The following is a 20,487-nucleotide window of genomic DNA, read 5'->3' as shown; positions in this document are numbered from 1 at the left end:
GAAAGGAAGAGGCGAAGAGAACCAGTTCCCTACTCAAGCACTCCTTCTAGTCAGTCGCTACTATGCAAGCGAAATCGGGATTGGCCCTGGAAACGAGCATCTGAGGAGCAAACGCTCTGGTCTTTCGACTAAGAGATTGCCTGTTAGCCTGCCGAATATTAGGACAATTGCAAATACGATGCTGACAAGGTCCATTGCGGACTAAGACACACACGAAAGCTCCCTTGTCAGCGGTAGTTCCCACAATTGCATAGTTGTACATCAGTCGATCCTCAGGTTAGCAGGTAAACGGGTGGTGATTCAGGTGTTGGCACAACTTTAACTTTTCAGCTTCAGTGCCATCGTTTGCCAAACCAGGAACTCCAGGGAGAAGGAGGGGAAGGTAAGGTTTTCCGCTAGGGCTAGGAATTGGTCGGGTTAGTGAATTGTTTCATATTTTGTATGTAAGGTTGTTTATTACGCCACGCACGATATTGTCTAGATTGTCAAGGTAGGGATGGGATGGGGCTGGTTTGTAATTACGAGCTGTGAAGGATATAAAGCACAGTGCAGAATATTTACAAGGCACGATGGCGTTGTACAGAATATAGGACGAATATAGACAAAGCCTAGAGGTAGGCAACTTCCATACCTAATACCTGCTGCACTGCACTGTACTGCACTGTATTATCGTCGATGCTTCTGGCCTCAGAGGCCTGAACTGTTGACGGATTGCTGCTAGACGATCTGGGGAACTTCTGTGCTGTACTATTTCAAGGTCGGAAAGTTCCAAGAGAATCCTGCTGACCTATAAGATGATGGTTGACATGGACCCTAGTCAAGAATGCCGCAAGGCTCATGCTTTAAACCAGCGCAAAACAGCCCCCGTCAGCAAACATCAACATCAGCAGGACCATCAGCAGAGCAACAAAGAAGGAGAAAGTGCAACCAGAACTACGGAGTTCCTGTAAACAAAGTGTGGATCTTCCCGGACTCCACTGTGACGCAAATAGTCAGCAATGATTACGTTAAGGTAAGGGAACATTCACCTTCAGCAGAGGTACCTACCTGATTTTACTCCGGCGGGATGGTAGACGCAGGCAAGTGCTGTACCTCTGCATGCTCTTCCTCATTCGATGCCTGCCTTTGCTTACTATAACTTTATCTTTCCTTTTTGGTAGGTATCCAGCGCAATTATTCAGTTCAACTGCAAATGCGTATAGTGTACAGAGTAGGTGCTGCCTTGTATGTTGAGGTCAAGACAACTCCACAGTTGATAATGTCAGATCAAGTTTCTTGAATCCTTACGGAATTTCGGCTCCAACCAAACCGTCCAGCTTGAACATGATCTTGGTCCCAGGAAGATCGCCCCAAATCGTCTACAAATCTCCACCGCTAGAGCATTAACGTACAGTACATAGCTGCAACTGCCCAGGGGTTGCGCTAGTCTGTCTAGAGTCTGGCACGACATATGCACAGAATCGCGATGGATGATGATGGCACATAGCCAATACAGTATGTCCGTACTTGGCTACAGGGTATACCTGGCAGCCAAGCAATACCATACGAGACGGTTCATCATTCTCAACTCTTTAGTTCTTCATTTCGATCATATCCTGCTCGATTACCGGTTTTTCTGAAACCGAAAAGCGAGGTCGCTACCGAACCCCTGATTGCGGAATCTTATGCAGGTACTCGCGAGCTTGACTCTTGTAATGTCATCACTTGACGAAGCCTCCAATTAGTCTCCATTGAACGAATTGGGTAATTAACCGGACAACTGCTCCAAGCGAGGATCTTTTCATGCTCTATCCACGACTCATACGGATACCAGACAAGGGTCTCTGTACACCGACGGCTTTGCTGGGGTTCAATGCATGCCGCGTCGGCTTGAGGCTCAGCATCACGCGGGCAGTTAACACAGCATTTGCAAAAGGCCCAGTCAAGTTCTGCTTAGTTGTTGCTGTTTATTTCCGGATTTATGTGTGGCCTGAGCTGAAACATAGGATTCTCCCCTCGGTACATACTGCCTTGCATAAGCTAAGGCGCAGCTGAAGGATGGAAGCCATTTCATATACGTGCTGCACCTATTTTTGAAAGCACCAGAGCCTACCAGTGTTCAATTCAGACATAACGCAACTTGAAGCTTGAAAACGGCTGCAGCCCAGACTGAGTACATTGCAGTGCAGTAAAGCACAGCGCAGTAAATGGTGTCCGGCTAGCGGTTGCGGTTGGTTGCGGCCATGATTGACATCAATCGAGTGTCAGAAACAAACCTGACTGCCCGGGCACGGACATACATACTTGGGATTCAGGTACAATTGCAGTCCGCTGGCTGTACCAGTATGACCTAAGCGTGTATGAATAGATATGCCTCCACTGTTCCAACATACGAATCGCCAAGCCCCGGACTAAGGGCGGGCAGTCCGGGGTGAAGAGGTGTGCACATATAAGTCATTGTCTAGGTGTGTAGACAGACTGATGGCATAACAGCATGGGTAGTATGCGTACATAAGATGTCCTGACCTCCAGTCTCTCTTCTACTCTTCTTTCCTTCCTCCCTCTCATACATTGTTGCTATCGAATTCAGATCAGATCACCGAATCCCAATCAACTCGCTACCAGTCAAGCAGCTATCAACACCACCAACCGACATCATGAAGTACTCCGCTGTCGCCCTCCTCGCTGCCCTCACTGCCTACGCTCAGGTATGATGCTCTCTTCGTTGTATCGAAAGAACAAAAGATCCACTTACTAACAAACCACAGGCCCAGTCCATCGACCTTCCTGACCCCTCTTCCGTCATTGGTGACATCTCTACTCGAGTTGAAGGTGCTTCCTCTATCATCGACGAAGTCTCCTCTGCCGTCCGGGATGCCTCTACCCGAATTGAGGACGAGGTCTCTTCTCGCCTGAGCGATGCCTCCACTGCTGTCGCCGGTGCCACCACCACTTTGACCGACGCGTCTACTGTCACTGAGTCTGCTGAGACCGGAAGCGAGACTGGATCCGAGACTGGATCCGACACTGAGACTGGATCTGACACCGAGACCGGATCCAAGACCGTCGACACCAGCTCTCTCAAGAGTGTTACCGAGGCCTTTGCCAGTGCCTCCGAGTCTGTCCAGGAAGAGCTTGACTCCCTCAGCTCCGTTGCCGCCACTGCCACCGGCGCTGCTAGCTCCTCCATCGCTGACCAGATCGCTGAGGCCACATCCAAGATTGGTGCCATTGGCAACAGTGCCAGTGCCGCTGTCAGCAGTGCTACTGATGACAACGCTGGTGCCATGCCCACCGCTGCTGTCGCTATGGGTGCTCTCATGGGCGGTGCAGCTATCTTTGTCAACATGTAAAATGGGTTTTGTGCGATATGACAGAATACACAGCAATTAATGAAACGGACTTGACATTATTATTTTGAACTCTGACCTCTCGGGCTTCGGTCGTTTATCTTGATTCGACAAATGTTTGCAATGAATTACATGTAGCGAGATTCATGATATTGATCAGCTAGCATCACTGATCTATCTCTTGGTGGCATAATGAAAACGGAAGGCGGGTATTGGTCGTGTTGGATGCAGTTCTGTCGGATTCTGTTTTGCAGTAGTTATCTAGTTTTCTCAAACATATCCATCCTGGAGCCCATGGCTTCGCCAAAATACATCTTTGAAGTTATCCCCATACTCATAATCCCGACTCTGTGAATAATACTTGCCTGGACTGTTGAAGCTCCCTTAGCAGCGCTTTAGTCTTTAAGCCGTTGCAAAACTAAGGTTATGTTTTAGTCTAATTCTTGTGAGGCTGATGTTGTTTTTAAGCTAAAGTATACTGTATTACAAACGACTACTAAACAAGGTGGCTGGCCTCATACTTAGTTCTGACTTGACTTAGTATTCGATACGTGCCTTGAGGGCCGCCACAAGAACGATTCCCAGTGATACGACAAGACAGGGCATCTTCAACTCTCCAAAAAGCCAAACAATGAGGTGTAGGGGGCTGTGGTAACTCAAATCAAACAAGGAAGTGGCCATTTATTATCTGATTCGCATTCCAATACTAAGAAATATGTATACGAGTATCCTGCAGTGGCTAACGCAGGGTGAATGCAATTTCTCTAATCAGGTATGTATATCAGACAATTTTTGAAAACCACGTTTCCTTCATTTCAGCCTCCCTTGTGCTCGCTCAGCCGTGGTCTCACTCCAGCTCGTCGTGGCGGAGTCCCGTGAGCTTGTGTTTATACATAGTATCTGAGGCGGGGGTCCTCGAGAGTAACTACGTTCCTCTTGAGCATCTTGTGAACACATAGTGGCCGATTATCAACACCGAAACTCAGTATGGCAGTATGAATGCGTAATAGCCGCAGAACCTCAAATAGAAATCCAAGTGTTATATCTGGGTCTGGGTATAGTCACGTTTGGCTTCAGCAGATGTTCCGGGCATGACTGGCCACATGGCAGTTGAGTTGTGTAAGAATAGCATTCTCTATATATCAAAAAGGGGGTGATCGAGCACACTATATATATACCTGTCGATTTATTGCTATGTTGGCTTTCAGTTGTCCAATCCAAAATCAATACTGTCGAGTTCTGAGTTACCGTCATATCTTGAAGGTGTCTCCTCGAAGGACAACCTACTTCTCTCAAAATTGTATTCGCTACCAACAACTGTATTTCTTATCCAAACCGTATTTAGGACGAAGGTAACATTATATCCCCCAGTTATTACCAGCTTCATTAAAGGTCTCTTGGGTTTCCTATATTCTTTGCGTAGAGGGTATAAGTGAATAGTATCGTGATTACGCTTTTGGTCGACTGTCTGTCCAGAGCTTATCGATGATCTGGAAGACGGCGGTTACACCTTTCATAGTATCGTCGTCTACCGCTCCTCCCAATTTCTGCTGGATCTTGTCCGGATGCCATCGCACACGCTCTTCTCTGAGCTTAGCCACGAAGGCCTTCTCTCCGATCTCTTGTAGATTCAGTCCGTTGACAAAGAACTCGCGCACTGTGGCCTCCTCGACATCTTCCAGGCGATTGCCTTCCACCGGCCAAGCTATCGCTGCAGGCGTACCGTTCCATTCCACCCAGGCAGTTGTGTAGTCTTCCCACCGCTGTTGCCAGCGTCGGCGTTCTCTGCGCTCTTCGCCACGGCGTATGCTGCGATCCATGTCCTCTTGTAGTTTCTGCGCACGGCGATCTTCTTCAGCTTTGCGCTTCTTTGCTTCTTCGCGGCGAGCGCGTTCCTCGAGCAAACCAGCATGCGTCTTTTCCCACATCTTCTCCCGTACGTAGGCGGCGTACTCTTCGTCTGTCATCTGCTCGAGGTGTCCTGTAGGTCCCACCCGCTCTTTAGGATAAACATGGACTGGTTGGCCATAAACGCCCTCCCAGTATGCAGCACCCTCATCATCAGCCATGGCATCAAACAGAGATTCTCGAAATGCCGCTTCTGGGTCCAAGGGTTCTGGCTCATGGGGGTTTGGCGGCGTGGGCGAGCGATGTCGCCTATGGCGTCGGTGGTGACGGCGATGCGATCGTCTGCGAGTATCATCATCGTCGCTATCCCGCTCGCGGTGTCGACGCCGGTTTCGTGAGCTGCGACGAGATCTGTGATGGTCCTTCAGTCGAAGACGTGAGCGTCTTGGGGCTGTAGTATCTCCTTCGTCATCGTTGCGCCGGGCGCTAGCACGCTCTTTTTCTAGCGGTGCATCATGCGACGATTCTCGGTTGACGTCAACTGGAGATCGAGACTTTGGTGATCGGCTCCTCCTTCTGCTTCGATGTTGCTCGGGGTTGATGGAGGAGAGAATGTGACGTCTTCGAGGGGACTGTTCAGCTTCCCCCATCATGTGACGGCCGTATGATTCGACGGCATCGAGCCTGCTTCGCTTGCAAGTTGAAAGATGAAGGATGTAAGTTGAAGTTTCGATAGTGGGTCAATTTGAGTAAAGCACGAGTCCCGTGCATTTACAATACTTACCTAGACAAATGATTTAGGAGGAAGAATCGGCAGCCATGCTACAGCTACAACCTACATGTTCATATCGATTAATTCAATGAGAGTAAGTACCTCTTTTGATTTGTTAAGTGTTGACGTGATCAGACAAGTTAACATTCGGCTGGAAGCACCTACCGTGCTTATATGATTTGGGCCTCTATTAATTGTGAAACCTGGAAGATAAAATGACAAATTACTGACCGAGAATGAATAAAAATATTATATAAGACTACCTACCTAAATCTTGAAAAAGAGAGTGCAAACAATAAGCCATGTCAGATCCATTCTTCGTATTACACGTGAAAGCTGAAGTACTCCGTAGACAATTCTGAGATACCTGGTGGACAGATTCAGGGTAGGTCCGCTGATCAGGATCATTGGTAGGTAGGTAACTACAAGATGGCGATAGTAGAACAACCCGAAATAACGAGGCTGGTAACTGACCAGGATTTAATTGCAATGCTACGCCATGTTACATGACTGAGAAAGTTAGAAGCACTCGTCGCTATCACCTGGAATTATACGACGATATACCAACAGCGAGAAGGCATCTCAAGCATGAATATCGGCCCTTGTGGCCATAGCTATCTACTAGGTACCTACCTATCTACACACACAGCCTATATGAGAATATGTACTTGAGTGTTATAAGGAGTAAAGTCGAAGTTTGTAATGAAGTCTCTAAGATTAACAACAACAGCCTTCAACCCTCATAATTGTTGTATATTAACAACTGTTGATTCACTCTAAACTGACTGGACATTCTTTCCCCTTAATCAAGGTTGTCGCCACGAGTTGGTCTTAGGGGAGAATTTAAGGGTCTAATGCCCCGCAGTAACCAATCGACAGTTCACAAATCGTTACAGGACTGGCCCAGCACTGAGACTATCAATTCAGTCTAATACATCCCTCCAATGGATGTCTGACGACCGAGGCCAGATAAATTTGTTTCCCAACGCCCAACCTCTACATTACCGCCCTTGCATCGTCCTTCGCCGTCGATATCGCACCCTGTTCCCTTGACAAGCGCGTACAGGAATACGCTCGGAGGGAATCACTGGTAGTCGCATCATGCGTAGATAGCTGTCGGCACTGTCATCTCTTTCCTTTCTCTTCTGCCACCCACCTCGATCCTTTGCGCATACCCATTTGACCCTCGATCGACATCAAATCTACAATGGGTGGGATACTTCTCCTTTTAGGCTTATGCGTAAGTCGTACTCGTATATCAATAATACCACCAATACTGACATTGTGCACAGCTAGTTATGGCTCTGGCGTACGTGCGATCATGATATCCGAATTAAATAACCTGTACATCGGCCGCTGACTTGTTGAATAGCTCGTTCCTCGCCGGAGCGCTACCATTGTCCATGTCGCTTTCTCCATCTCAACTGCGACTGCTATCGAGTGTTGGCGTAGGAATATTAGTCGGCACCTCACTTATAGTTATTATTCCCGAAGGAATCGAGGCTGCGACCTCACCCGCAGAGGCTGCTCACATGCATCGAGTCAGAACCTTGGTGCGCCGAAGCCCCTGGAACCACCCTGTTCTCGCACGCGGCATTCCCGAATCAATTGCTACGATTAGCACAGGTCCGATTCAAAAACGTGACGAGGAATTGAACATTGAAGCAATCATTCGTCGGGTCGCGAAGTCAGCAACAGGAAATGCCCGAGTCGAACGTGCGGATGTTCATGCTGCTGTGGAAGCTGCAGCTGACGTCCCGGCTATACCAACAGCCGCAGATGCCACCGAGGACAACACTTCAGAAAACAAAGGGACCGAAAAGACAGAAACCGAAAAAGAAGACGGACATAGTCACAATGAGGATCAAGAAGCGGAACACGATCACGAACATGAAGACGAGCACGAGCACGTGCATGCGGTTCCTACGTTCGAGATCGGATTCTCCCTGATCCTAGGATTCCTGCTGATGTTCCTGATTGATCGACTGCCTCGCCATGCAACAGAGAGTCTCCATTCTGCGCCGCAGACACGCCATATCAGCCTCGACAACCTCAACGGCGATTCCGCCTCAGTTGACGAGGAAGCAGATGGGTTTTTGGGGTCGTTGGCACCCAGTCCACGACGAGCGCGAAGTTTGGCAACGACCACGGGCTTAGTTATCCATGCTGCAGCCGACGGAATCGCAATGGGAGCTTCCTCAACCACTACAGACATGAAGCTTGGCTTCATCATCTTTGCAGCCATAATGATACACAAAGCTCCTGCTGCTTTTGGTCTCACCTCTCTTCTCCTCAAACAGGGCCTATCAAAACGAGCTGCTCGAGGACATCTCATTGTTTTCAGTTTGGCTGCCCCTGTTGGGGCGATAACAACATGGTCACTTATCACACTGCTGGGTGGTGGCAAGGTTGAGAGTGATCATTGGTGGACGGGCATGCTGCTTCTTTTCTCAGGTGGCACGTTCTTGTGAGTTTGTCAATATGCTATGAGATAAGTCTTCGCTAACGTTAATATAGATATGTTGCCATGCATGCTATGCAAGAAGACAGCGGTAGCCACCAACACGATCATGGCCTTAATGGCTATGCAGATAGCAGCGTCACGACGCAGCGAAAACCCAAGGGCCCGCAGATGCGTGATACCTTGGCCACTGTGGGTGGTATGTTGGTGCCGCTTCTTACGCAGTTTGGCCATCACCACTAAGACGCGTATATTGGGAGCTTGGAGTATGGGTGGTGAAGCCATATTTCACAAGTCATGGATCGATTCGCTGCTTCTCAAAGCCTCTGTTTCTCTTTTTTTTTTGTTGGAGCCGGCGAGCTCTTCGCAACTATTGTGGAAGGGATTGATTAAAATAGACCTACGAGCGACTCTCGAGTTATTAAGAATAATATCAAGGGATGGGATTTATAAGGGTGACATGGGATATCTGGACGCATTTGGTTACAAGAGATGTATAAATAGGGATTCGAGGTGTATTTGGACGCTTAGTTGTGTGGTTGCTTCTCAACATGAGGCTCAAGTACTCGCATATCAGAATTTCATCTGAGCTTTTGCACAAACCCATGACATGTCACCGTGAGAAACTGAGGATCATAGGCATCAGATATTCGGTTAAGCAAAATCATTTCTGCCCTGCATTTCGATCTCGTCTGATCCGAACATAGATCTATCAACTTACCCAGAGCATGGTTTATGTTTGTGTGTCCATGTTCAAACTGTTCATGTTTCATGGAGTACTAATACCAGTACTTGCCCAGACTGTAACTAGACTAGAATAGTTACAGAATCGATAAAGTGGCCTGACAATTATTGGATGATTCGCAAAGTGTTCCAAGGCTAAATCACAAACTGACCAGGGGAGTGAGAGGGTCCTGTCCATTCTCGATGTGGAGAGTGTGGGTTTTATTCTCCGCGATTGCAGATTGGCCGATCCGATCCTTTGGTTTGATATTTATTGTTAATTGAATGGACGATAGAGGGAAAAGAGTAATGACAACAATATTAATCAACTATAACACAGGCACTTGACCTTTGAAACCAGCCTCACTAGATAGAAGCATGTTGGATCAAGCGATACAGAGTAAGGAGATGAAAGGGCCAAGGAAGGCGTTCGGCCAAGTCCGCTTACACAGCAAAACTGGTAGCCTTTGCGAAAGATATGCAATGCCTAGACTACTACCTAGCAAGGGGACCTGACAAGGGTCCTTTTTTGTCCATGTACGTCTTGGTCAAGATTTTGTACTGTACATTGATTGACCTCTAACAGTCCATAGCACTCCCTTTTTTCAAGGCATGATGCGCCGCTAGCTTGGTGCTATAAAAGTTAAATAGCCAGGGCGGCAGACGGTTCACCAAGGAGCGACAAAGTTGGCTGTTGACGCCATTGGCGCTACTGATGAAGATTCCGTCGTCTTCTTTTTTCGCCTTGGATCAAGGGGCGCGACGTCAGATGCTGTTTGACGTGACAGCTTCGTGGCTTGGGCGACGTTTCTGTTAGGTCTTGATCCATATTTGACTTTGGTATGTAGCTCCTCCTACATCATTCACCGACGTGGCGTACAACATCCGTCCACCTGATATTATGAGCAAATCTCAAACAACATATAATTGCTTCCACAACTCAGCCGTGATGAGATCAAGGTAACATAGAACCTCGTATTAATGCTCCGACATATTGCACCTGATCGCCCAAAGACTGTAAAGAGGGGTTCGTCAACACATCGATGCAAATAACATCCAATCCTGTCTTGTCGTGAACCGCTTGAAGTGTCACATCCCATCACATGGCTAGACTGGATAGGGGAAGGGACGCGATGTCTTGCAGCATGTTTGCTTGCAGTGAGTGCTGTAGTTCATCTCAACGGCGGAGACACCCCATCCATCCATTATTAAACTGAGTTTTGCTTCCACGATGGTCTTCTCACATGTCATTCATTGTGTGCATTAAAATCAATCACCTTGAGCCGCAGAACGACGACGCTGTAAGCAGTCGATCCCTGATATATCCGATATGGGATGGATCGCACTGTTGAGAACGAGCCAACAGCAACTACGTACTACTGTGCCAGAGAACCGCGCACCGCCTCCACTGTGCAGGAACCAACAGGAGCTGGCAGCACTGTAATCTGATGAGCACTCTGTAGACATGTTCGATATAAAGCAGGTAGGCTATGACCTCCTGGACAACCGCTCAGATAGACTTGGCCCCGTTTCACTGTTTGTCGAAATGAAACACTCGTTCCAGAACTTTGGAATCTCATGTTGTAAAGTCAATACGGTTGCGGACGCAAGATCAAAATACATTAAAGGGGAAAGGAGACTAAGTGAGGCATGCAAATGCAATGTATGTCTTTGCATTAATGAATCACTGCCAAAGAAGATGGCAAGCGGGTAATGAGTGGTACGGTGCTGTTACAGGCTCTTTCCTTCTCAGTTAGCAGTATTTATTGCCGCCCAAAAAAATGAAAATACAATATCTGAACCACCCAAGCAAATACCTCCATCCGTAATCTCAAACACATCACTGTCAAATCCCTTTAACCCCCCAAACAAAAGGAACGCAATTCGAATTGGGGAATCCATTTCCATTTACGGACTGTTTTTTGGGTTGCCTATTTCTTTCTTTTAGTTGATCCCTCCCTTTACCCTGTTCAGCCCTCTTTCTCTTCGTCACTTCTGCATCTGACCGGGATTTGATTTACCGACGCCTCAAAGACGGACGGACAAGCCTATTATCCATTTGCACTGGTAAGACAATCTCACTCTCCTTTGTATTCTGTCCCTGCCTGCAGGACGCTTTCAAGACCATATATTATCCCCCCACCTACTCTCTTTGTCAGCCCAGTACCTAGACATCCATAAGCCGGCCACGGCGACACCCGACATAGCCCTTTTTGAGACTTGCAAAAAGGAAGCAGTCAGCGGTTCCCTTTCCTTTTCCTTGCCTTGTGCCACTGACGGGATGCGGACAGTTCCTAAAAAGAGGGACCTGAACTGTCACGAATTCCGTTTAGCGCCCCCTCGATCCCGCCATTGTCCTTGGCTTGCTGGTGCTGGTGCTGGGCCTGCAACCGACGAGACCCACGCGCCCACGTCTTCAGCCAGTCCTAGGCTTCTTCTTCAAGCCAAGATTGCGATCCTAGAGAGCACAACCAGAACCAGAGAGGCATTCCCGTCCCCGTCCAAGTCTTCGTCCCTGGATGGCATGTACCGCACTGTACTGTACCGCACCATCTGCCAGTCGACTCGGCTCTCCACAATCCCTCTCTAACTTAGTCACTATCGCCATTCAGCGTTGATTTCTACTTCCTACACCCTTTTCTTTTTCAATATCTGTAACTCCTTTTTACTTGATCTCGGCGCGATCACTTGAATAATGTCCTAGCACCATCCTTAGCGACCTGTTCAATTCTACATGTGCTGACATCCTCCACGATTTGCTGGCAGAGGCCTCGCATCGGCTCGCTCTCCGTTTCCCCCACTCGCGATCCATTCTCGACGTATCTTCGATATCGACTATCGGCCGTCACCCACCCAATCCGCCTTCATCGCGCCCTAAACTACACCTCTGAGCTTCTTTGAAGTCCTTAATCAACCTCTGACCCTTCCCTTTTACGGAGACTAACCGGGCCATGGCCGGTTACCAAAGATCCATGAGTTTTTCAGAAAGGCGCGGAAGCGCCCTCAGCGACGACTTGAGTCTTAGCACCACCACCAGCCCTATGATTAACCACCGGTTGGAAAAGCTGCCCGAACAGCAACGACATTTGCGCGGGCCCCCGACTCCCAGCATGTCGACGCCCGCAGCAGACTTTGATCAACAACTTACTGGCTCGCCCCCACCGCCTCCCACGCCAGCTGCATCTCCGGGTCCATCGCATTTCCAACCAGATTGGAGTGATGCTGCTGACGATGAAGACTTCTTTCTCGCCAAAGTCCGCCAACATTTCAAGAACTGTTCCGGTCCCCAGCGAACCCGGGTCTTGGCAGATTTACTAAATCTCTGCACAAGCCAACAATTGAGTTTCGTTCATCAATTTGTCAGCCCGTTATTGAAGAAGGACCCATTCACGAGCCTTCCCGATGAATTATGTCTTCGGGTATGAGACCCTTTGATCTCTGTAATCGGTCGCTTTGTACCTATTCGCTGACATTTGATATGCAGATACTGTCTTTTATCGACGACCCCAAGGTTTTGGCACGAGCCTCGCAGGTTTCAAAGCGATGGCGAGATCTCCTGAGCGACGATATGACATGGAAGAATCTGTGTGTAAAACACGACTACGGACGCCGACTGTCAGAGGTTTACACGCATGCTCCTAATTTCTCCCCAAGACCTTCTGCACAGCCCCTTCATGGACTTGATGCCGACCTCGCCAATATGAACGTATCCAGCACGCGCCCTTACTCATATGCCTCGGGTACCCGATCTTTTGATGGGCAGAGTGCGTCGGGCAGACCCAGGCTACGGACCTATAAATCTCACTTCAAGCAACGATACTTGGTAGAGGCTGCTTGGAGGTCTGGTGGCACCAGCACAACACGAAACATAACACAAGAAGGTGGTGTTGTTACAAGCTTACATTTAACGCCCAAGTATATCATTGTGGCGCTTGATAATGCTAAGATCCACGTATTTGATACCGAAGGAGATTCACAACGCACTCTGCAAGGGCATGTTATGGGTGTTTGGGCTATGGTCCCCTGGGACGATACCTTGGTCAGTGGAGGCTGTGATCGTGACGTGCGAGTCTGGAACCTCAAAACTGGGTGAGTGCAAAGTCGTGATATGTTTTTGACCGCTCACTGACGAATTCTAGTGCCTGTCTACATACCTTGAGAGGCCACACGTCGACTGTTAGATGCTTAAAAATGGCGGATGCGAACACCGCGATTTCAGGATCTCGAGATACCACTCTGCGAATTTGGGACATTCGAACTGGTCTCTGCAAAAACGTTCTTGTCGGACACCAGTCTAGTGTTCGGTGTCTTGAGATCAAGGGCGACATTGTTGTATCCGGTAGCTACGATACATTCGCGCGGGTATGGAGCATTTCTGAAGGCCGCTGCCTTCAAACTTTGCAGGGCCATTTCAGCCAGATCTATGCAATTGCCTTTGATGGCAAACGGGTCGTTACAGGCAGTCTAGACACAAACGTCAGGATCTGGGACCCGACTTCTGGGTATGTATCCGTTTTGAAAGGCACTGATGTCACTTGCTAACATGTACACAGTGAATGTTTGGCTATTCTACAAGGCCACACATCCCTTGTTGGGCAACTTCAGATGCGTGGGGACACGTTAGTTACGGGTGGATCAGATGGATCAGTCAGAGTTTGGTCGCTGGAGAAGATGTGCCCGATTCACCGTCTTGCAGCCCATGATAATAGCGTCACAAGTCTGCAGTTTGATGATACTCGAGTCGTGAGTGGTGGCAGTGATGGCCGAGTTAAGATATGGGATCTCAAGACCGGACATCTCGTTCGAGAACTCATCGCTCAAGGTGAAGCTGTCTGGAGAGTTGCCTTTGAGGATGAGAAGTGTGTTGCCCTGGCCTTGAGACAAGGGCGTACAGTGATGGAGGTACGCAAGATCTGGATAACTACCCATCAAGTACATTGCTGACTGTGTTAGGTATGGTCGTTCTCACCACCTGAAGAGGTACTCTACGACCGCCCACTCACGCTTCAACAGCGAGTGCTGGAGGACGACCCCAGTCGCCCGTTGAGTGCCATGGCTATTGACTATCGCTCTTCACAACAAACGCTGGCCGGCCCCAGTCGAGATGCCTCAGCCCAAGATGTTGACACGCATGACGCCGGTCCATCAACGGCCCCTCTACAAGGTGTTACGTTCTTCCACGACGACTAGTCTGGGGTCTACTCGAATCTTGAATGAATTTTCCCATGGTGACAAAATTATTATTAATCATGAGCGCGCCAACAGTTTGAGCGCTTATAGTACATGGATTTGACACTTTATCCAAGACGGATCCGGTCATCCGCATTGCACAATGGTTTGATTTCTATTGAATTGCAGTAGAGGCGATAAGGGTATTTTGGAAGCATGTTATCGGCGTTGCTGCATCACCACCGGGTCATAAAACATTATCAGTCATGGGTGGACATTGTGAATATGAACTATGGCCATACGGACAGGAATCATGGGAAACAACCGGAGCTATAGGAACGGAATACGGAGTTGCATTTTGACTTATGAGGGTGGCCTGATTTTATCAGAAGCAGAAGCAGAAGCAGATAGCATTCTGGTTCTTGATATTGCTATCTAAGTTATAATACCAGATCAGCGACGCTACATATAGAAGGATTAGACGTTATTTAAACAGGGTGGCCACCAACAAGACTCGGTATTTCTCTGCTGATGATGTGCGTTGTTTTGCATATATATGTCGGAGGATACGTTATGCCCCATATCCGTGCTCATCCGAAACTGCTTATCTGTGCTTTGATCTTGAGTACAAAATCGTTGAGCTTGATTGGGGCCGCCAACAAGTAAGACTGACTGACTAATAATAGTCCAAGGGACCTCCAGGAATAAAATCCATTGTCGTGGCTCGGAGGTAGAAGGGATCAAGCCCCACATCGGCGAGAATTACACCGACGAAAAGATGCGGTAGTTGAAGGGTCTTTGATGTTGTAAAATGATGACAAGATGGTCAATGTTTGGAGTCAAAAGACTCTCAGAACTCGACACAGGCTCTTGAGACCATATGTAGTCTCTCTCAAAAGAGGAGAATATAAATTGATCTCTTATGACCGTTCGAAGTAGATACGGGCATGTATACATCACGTGACTACTAAGCCTATCTCGGACTAGGCCTACCAACAATTGGAGGCCAAGCTCAACGCTCCAACCGCTCAACAGCGACTTTTTCTGAGCTCCATCCAGCCAAGTCGCAGTTATCAACTCGACAACGTCCTGATCCCTCAATTGATCCAGCGGCACTTCTATAACCACGATGTTGTCTCGAGCTCTCCGACTTCCCAGGGCTGTGCCTATGCGCACCAAGCTCGCCGCTCCCGCTTATACCGCTGTTCGCTCCGTCACCACCGACGCTGCCTCTGCGTCCCTGAGCCACTCAGTCCCCAAGGTGAGAAGTGAAAATGCGCAACTTTCCGTCCCACCAGGGTCCTCCGGAATACCCTCGCCCGCCACCTCGTCTCTCCCCAATGCGCCTTCGACTCGTTGCTAATACTCGGGATCGAATAGGCCGATGACGAGCCTTTCTCCGTTAACCTCAGCGATGAGAGCTTCGAGACTTATGAGCTGGACCCCCCTCCTTACACCCTGGAGGTGACCAAGAAGGAGTTGAAGGATATGTACCGCGAGATGGTTGTCACCCGGTATGCAACATCAATTCACGGGACCAAAAGACGCACTTTGCTAATAATCCCGCAGACAGATGGAGATGGCTGCCGATCGTCTGTACAAGGAGAAGAAGATTCGTGGTTTCTGCCATCTGTCCACCGGACAGGAGGCTGTTGCCGTTGGTATTGAGCATGCCATCACTAAGGAGGACGACATCATTACCGCCTACCGATGCCACGGTTATGCCCTTCTCCGTGGCGCCTCCGTCCGATCCATCATCGGTGAGCTGCTCGGCCGACGTGAGGGTATCTCATACGGCAAGGGTGGTTCCATGCACATGTTCGCCAAGGGCTTCTACGGCGGTAACGGTATCGTCGGTGCTCAGGTCCCCGTCGGTGCTGGTCTTGCCTTTGCTCACAAGTACAACAACAACAAGAACGCTTCCATTATCCTCTACGGTGATGGTGCCAGCAACCAGGGTCAGGTCTTTGAGGCTTTCAACATGGCCAAGCTCTGGAACCTTCCCGCTCTCTTTGGTTGCGAGAGTAAGTCAATCACTTCTCTTTGTCTGGAAAAAATTCTAACAACCACGCAGACAACAAATATGGCATGGGTACTGCTGCTGCTCGTTCTTCTGCCTTGACCGACTACTACAAGCGTGGTCAGTACATCCCTGGTCTCAAGGTCAACGGTATGGATGTCCTCGCCGTCAAGGCTGCCGTCAAGTACGGTAAGGAGTACACCGCTGCCGACAAGGGTCCTCTCGTCCTTGAGTACGTCACATACCGATACGGTGGTCACTCCATGTCCGACCCCGGTACCACCTACCGAACCCGTGAGGAGATTCAGCGCATGCGCTCCACCAACGACCCTATTGCCGGACTCAAGCAGAAGATTCTGGACTGGGAGATCACAACTGAGGAGGAGCTTAAGAAGATTGACAAGGAAGCCCGCGCCCACGTCAACGAGGAGGTCGCTGCTGCTGAGGCCATGGCTGCGCCTGAGGCCAAGCCCGAGATTCTGTTCGAGGATATCTACGTCCGAGGATCCGAGCCCGAGTACATCCGTGGACGTATTCCTGAGGAGAACCACTACTTCCAGTAGAGGGGTCGAGAGCGAAATCGTATCACCATAATGATTCTAGCACTTGTTGCTTGCTGTAATATACATCCATGATCTATCTAGAAAGAGGCCTGGCACGGTCCGAAAATGGAGAAGGGCGAGGACCCAGGATTGCTTTTTTTACGTGTAACTCATGGATGTCTTTTGTCTTAATGCGGCTCATATCAACATTTTTTCTCAGAATGTTCCAACATCATGAAATTGTCAAGTCAGCTCGGTCTATCTTGGCCGAGGACACAAGAGCTTGCAGGCGCCCCTCCTACCCTTCCAAGAACCCCAACTGCGCTAAATAAATTTGATGAGCGCCTTGCCTGATTTAGAGATGACCGAGTGCACGTCCTGCTTGTCCCAGGCAACCGAGTCACGTGTTGCAGGCATCTCCCGCGTTTGAGTCGCACCTGCTGTCGCGAATGGCAGGTATTAATTTACGCGATAGGTTGCCTAGCCGGCGCGTCATGCTACCTGGTATCAGCTCGACTCGTGGGCTTACAATTGCTCATTTACTTCGCCAGAACACCGCAAAATTAATACTCAGGCCTGTAACCTGTCGCTACCTGTGTTCGTTACCTTTGAAAGCATCACAGAATCTAGGCATCATGGCACCTAAACAAGCGACACTCGGGTATGTCAAGTCCGGCCAGAGCACAATTGGGTGCGTGTGGGGGATAACCTCAAATCTGCAAGACTCAATTACTAACCAAGACCAATTTTATCGTACAGCAAATTCTTTGGAGCAAAGAATGCGCCAGCTCCCCAGCAGACAAAGCTTTCCTTCAGCACCAAGCCTAAGAAGGAAGCAGTGAAGCAAGAGGAGGAGGAGGAGGAGGATGCGAAGGTTCAGTCAAGCCCAGGCTCAGATAAAGGTAATGATTTATTTTGAAAAGTATCAACAATATCCTAATATTGAAGTTAGAAACAAAGAAGCGAACTCGTTCAAAGAAAACAGAACCCGAACCGACCCAAATTAAGAAAGAGGAAGTCGATGACGATAGCGATGGACCTGTCACCAAGCGAGCACGACGAACTCGGAAGCGAGTCGAAGAGGATGAGGATGATGAGATGATTGAAGAGCCCGTTGAGAAAAAGGAATCTGTCTCTCCCAAGAAGTCAAAGCCGTCTAGCCCATCGCCGAAGTCACCAAAAAGGTCCAAAGCCAAGCCTAAAGCAAAGGCTACCAAGGAGCCCATCACCGAGGAAACACCCGAGTCTGCCTCAGAGGAAGCCTCAATTGCATCTGCTTCGGAAGCAGAAGATGAAGCGGATGTTGACGAGAACCCCGAAACTGCTGCCAAAGCTCGTGAGAAGGTTCAAACAAAATTCAAGACGAAAACTAAGGGCCCTTACCCCGACTGGCAGCCTGGTACCCCTGTTCCATATGCCGCTCTATGTACGACCTTCTCGCTTGTCGAGATGACCACCAAGCGTCTGATCATTATGGAGCATTGCTCCCTCTTTCTTCGTCAAGTCATGCGGCTGACACCTGATGATCTTCTACCCACTGTCCTGCTAATGATCAACAAGCTGGCCCCTGATTATGCTGGCATCGAGCTGGGAATTGGCGAATCCTTGATCATGAAAGCTATCGGCGAAACCACCGGAAGAAGTCTCCAGGTGATCAAGGCTGACCAGAAGGACATTGGTGATCTTGGACTAGTAGCTGTGAAGAGTCGATCAACGCAGCGGACTATGTTCAAACCCAAACCTCTGACTGTCAGAGGTATCCACCAAGGCCTGATGAACATTGCTACCGTTACCGGAAACGGCGCTCAGGGCCGTAAGGTTGATGGTATAAAGAAGCTTCTTGCTGCAGCTGACGCAAACTCTACCGGCAAAGTTGATATTACTAAGGACAAGGGTGGACCAAGTGAGGCCAAGTTCATTATCCGATTCTTGGAAGGAAAGCTGAGACTTGGTCTTGCTGAAAGAACTGTCTTGGTTTCTCTTGCTCAAGCTATTGTTGCTCACGAAGCAGACGCCAAGGGCAAGGCACCTAGTACTACCGATCTGGAGAAGGGCGAGGCAATTCTCAAGACAGTTTACAGGTAAGCAAGGTTTGTCAACGAGAAAACCACATGCTGACGAAATGTAGTGAGCTCCCCAGTTACGATGTTATCATTCCCGCCATTCTTGAACATGGTATTATGAATCTACGAGATAACTGCAAGCTCCGACCTGGTGTACCACTGAAGCCCATGTTGGCTAAGCCGACCAAGGCCATCACTGAAGTTCTTGATCGATTCGAGGGGCAGAAATTTACGTGCGAGTACAAGTACGATGGTGAAAGAGCACAAATTCACTATGTGGCCAAGGATGCACCTCAGGAACTGAACGAAGCGAGTCAGGGCGCGGCAAAGGAGGTGGCAGCTGGTGTTGCTAGCATCTTCTCCAGAAATTCTGAAGATCTCTCCAGAAAATATCCCGATATCCTGGCCAAACTTCACACTTGGGTCAAACCTGATACCAAGAGCTTCGTCCTGGATTGTGAGACTGTGGCTTGGGATGTCGACGAAAAGAAGGTATTGCCCTTCCAGCAGCTCATGACACGCAAAAAGAAGGATGTCAAGGTTGAAGATGTCAAAGTCAAGGTCTGCGTGTTTGCATTTGATCTCTTGTATCTCAACGGAGAAGCTGTCGTTGAGAAAGCCCTTCGCGAGCGACGTGAGCTTCTGCAGACAGCTTTCAACCCAGTGGAGGGTGAATTCGCCTTTGCTACCCACATGGACGGCCAGGAGCTGGACGAGATCCAAGTTTTCCTAGACGAGAGTGTCAAGGCATCTTGCGAAGGTCTCATGGTGAAGATGTTGGACGGAGATGAGAGTGGATATGAGCCCAGCAAGAGAAGTCGCAACTGGCTCAAGGTAAGACATCTATTAATATCATCTGTCAAGAACGGAATGGCTAATCGTTTTCACAGATCAAGAAGGACTATCTCTCAGGTGTTGGCGATTCGCTGGATCTTGTTGTTCTCGGCGCGTACTATGGCAAGGGCAAGCGTACCTCTGTCTATGGCGCATTCCTTTTGGCCTGCTACAACCCCAACTCGGAAAAATACGAAACTGTCTGCAACATTGGAACAGGATTTTCCGAGCAGGTTTTGGAAGACTTGCACATGCAACTCTCCGAGATCACTATTGACAGGCCCAAGCCCTTCTACTCGCACTCTTCTGGTGGCCAGCATCAGCCTGATGTTTGGTTCGAGCCTAAATATGTGTGGGAGGTCAAGACAGCAGACTTGACCCTCAGCCCGCGTTACAAGGCTGGTGCTCAAGAAGGCGTTGACTCATCCGGTACCAAGGGTATCAGTCTTCGATTCCCACGTTTCATCCGCGTGCGCGACGATAAGAAGGCTGATGCTGCCACAACAAGTCGACAGGTTGCTGAAATGTACCGCAAGCAGGAGAGCGTGACGAAGAACAAGGGCCCCTCGGTTGATGATGATTTCGAGTATTAGATTTGACGTCTGGTGGAATGGCGTTCGGTGGTCACATTCAATATTATCACGGACTTAAGAAGCAAGGTAATTCATGCTTCAAAATAAAATGTAATGACATATTCAGTCTCAATGACCGTACCGGACATAAATG

The 20,487-nt window shown here is 48.9% G+C and overlaps 7 protein-coding genes across 7 annotated transcripts; 6 read left to right on the top strand and 1 right to left on the bottom strand.

Moving 5' to 3' along the window:
- Positions 1 to 823: 823 nt before the first annotated feature.
- Positions 824 to 1,386, top strand: FGSG_12740 (uncharacterized protein; the record flags this gene model as incomplete). The annotated part of the gene is given in 4 exon segments (XM_011325695.1): positions 824 to 1,012; positions 1,074 to 1,156; positions 1,161 to 1,210; positions 1,235 to 1,386. Coding segments are annotated over 4 exon segments (474 nt in total).
- A 134-nt stretch (positions 1,387 to 1,520) lies between these two features.
- On the top strand, positions 1,521 to 3,662 carry FGSG_05458 (uncharacterized protein). Its single transcript, XM_011325694.1, has 3 exons — positions 1,521 to 2,267; positions 2,348 to 2,687; positions 2,748 to 3,662. The coding sequence occupies exons 2-3, from the start codon at positions 2,637 to 2,639 to the stop codon at positions 3,330 to 3,332; spliced, it is 636 nt and encodes a 211-aa protein (XP_011323996.1). The 5' UTR covers positions 1,521 to 2,267; positions 2,348 to 2,636; the 3' UTR covers positions 3,333 to 3,662.
- A 1,115-nt stretch (positions 3,663 to 4,777) lies between these two features.
- On the bottom strand, positions 4,778 to 5,884 carry FGSG_05457 (uncharacterized protein; the record flags this gene model as incomplete). Its single annotated transcript, XM_011325693.1, has 1 exon — positions 4,778 to 5,884. The coding sequence occupies exon 1, from the start codon at positions 5,825 to 5,827 to the stop codon at positions 4,778 to 4,780; it is 1,050 nt and encodes a 349-aa protein (XP_011323995.1). The 5' UTR covers positions 5,828 to 5,884.
- Positions 5,885 to 6,947: 1,063 nt separating this feature from the next.
- On the top strand, positions 6,948 to 8,925 carry FGSG_05456 (uncharacterized protein). The gene is made up of 4 exons (XM_011325692.1): positions 6,948 to 7,189; positions 7,242 to 7,258; positions 7,322 to 8,416; positions 8,467 to 8,925. Exons 2-4 carry the CDS (start codon positions 7,248 to 7,250, stop codon positions 8,651 to 8,653), a joined length of 1,293 nt encoding a protein of 430 aa, XP_011323994.1. The 5' UTR covers positions 6,948 to 7,189; positions 7,242 to 7,247; the 3' UTR covers positions 8,654 to 8,925.
- A 3,159-nt stretch (positions 8,926 to 12,084) lies between these two features.
- Positions 12,085 to 14,323, top strand: FGSG_05455 (uncharacterized protein; the record flags this gene model as incomplete). Its single annotated transcript, XM_011325691.1, has 5 exons — positions 12,085 to 12,552; positions 12,618 to 13,222; positions 13,273 to 13,635; positions 13,687 to 14,035; positions 14,087 to 14,323. 5 exons carry the CDS (start codon positions 12,085 to 12,087, stop codon positions 14,321 to 14,323), a joined length of 2,022 nt encoding a protein of 673 aa, XP_011323993.1.
- Positions 14,324 to 15,350: 1,027 nt separating this feature from the next.
- On the top strand, positions 15,351 to 17,114 carry FGSG_05454 (pyruvate dehydrogenase E1 component subunit alpha). Its single transcript, XM_011325690.1, has 4 exons — positions 15,351 to 15,563; positions 15,683 to 15,816; positions 15,872 to 16,326; positions 16,377 to 17,114. The coding sequence occupies exons 1-4, from the start codon at positions 15,432 to 15,434 to the stop codon at positions 16,883 to 16,885; spliced, it is 1,230 nt and encodes a 409-aa protein (XP_011323992.1). The 5' UTR covers positions 15,351 to 15,431; the 3' UTR covers positions 16,886 to 17,114.
- Positions 17,115 to 17,499: 385 nt separating this feature from the next.
- On the top strand, positions 17,500 to 20,384 carry FGSG_05453 (DNA ligase; the record flags this gene model as incomplete). Its single annotated transcript, XM_011325689.1, has 5 exons — positions 17,500 to 17,525; positions 17,624 to 17,766; positions 17,817 to 18,945; positions 18,993 to 19,761; positions 19,818 to 20,384. The coding sequence occupies 5 exons, from the start codon at positions 17,500 to 17,502 to the stop codon at positions 20,352 to 20,354; spliced, it is 2,604 nt and encodes an 867-aa protein (XP_011323991.1). The 3' UTR covers positions 20,355 to 20,384.
- Positions 20,385 to 20,487: the final 103 nt, after the last annotated feature.

Source organism: Fusarium graminearum, chromosome 3 (genome assembly GCF_000240135.3).
Source record: "Fusarium graminearum PH-1 chromosome 3, whole genome shotgun sequence".
In the NCBI taxonomy this organism is placed as follows: domain Eukaryota; kingdom Fungi; phylum Ascomycota; class Sordariomycetes; order Hypocreales; family Nectriaceae; genus Fusarium; species Fusarium graminearum.
The sequence above is the reverse complement of the archived record's forward strand: the minus strand, read 5'-3'. Positions and strand labels throughout refer to the sequence as shown.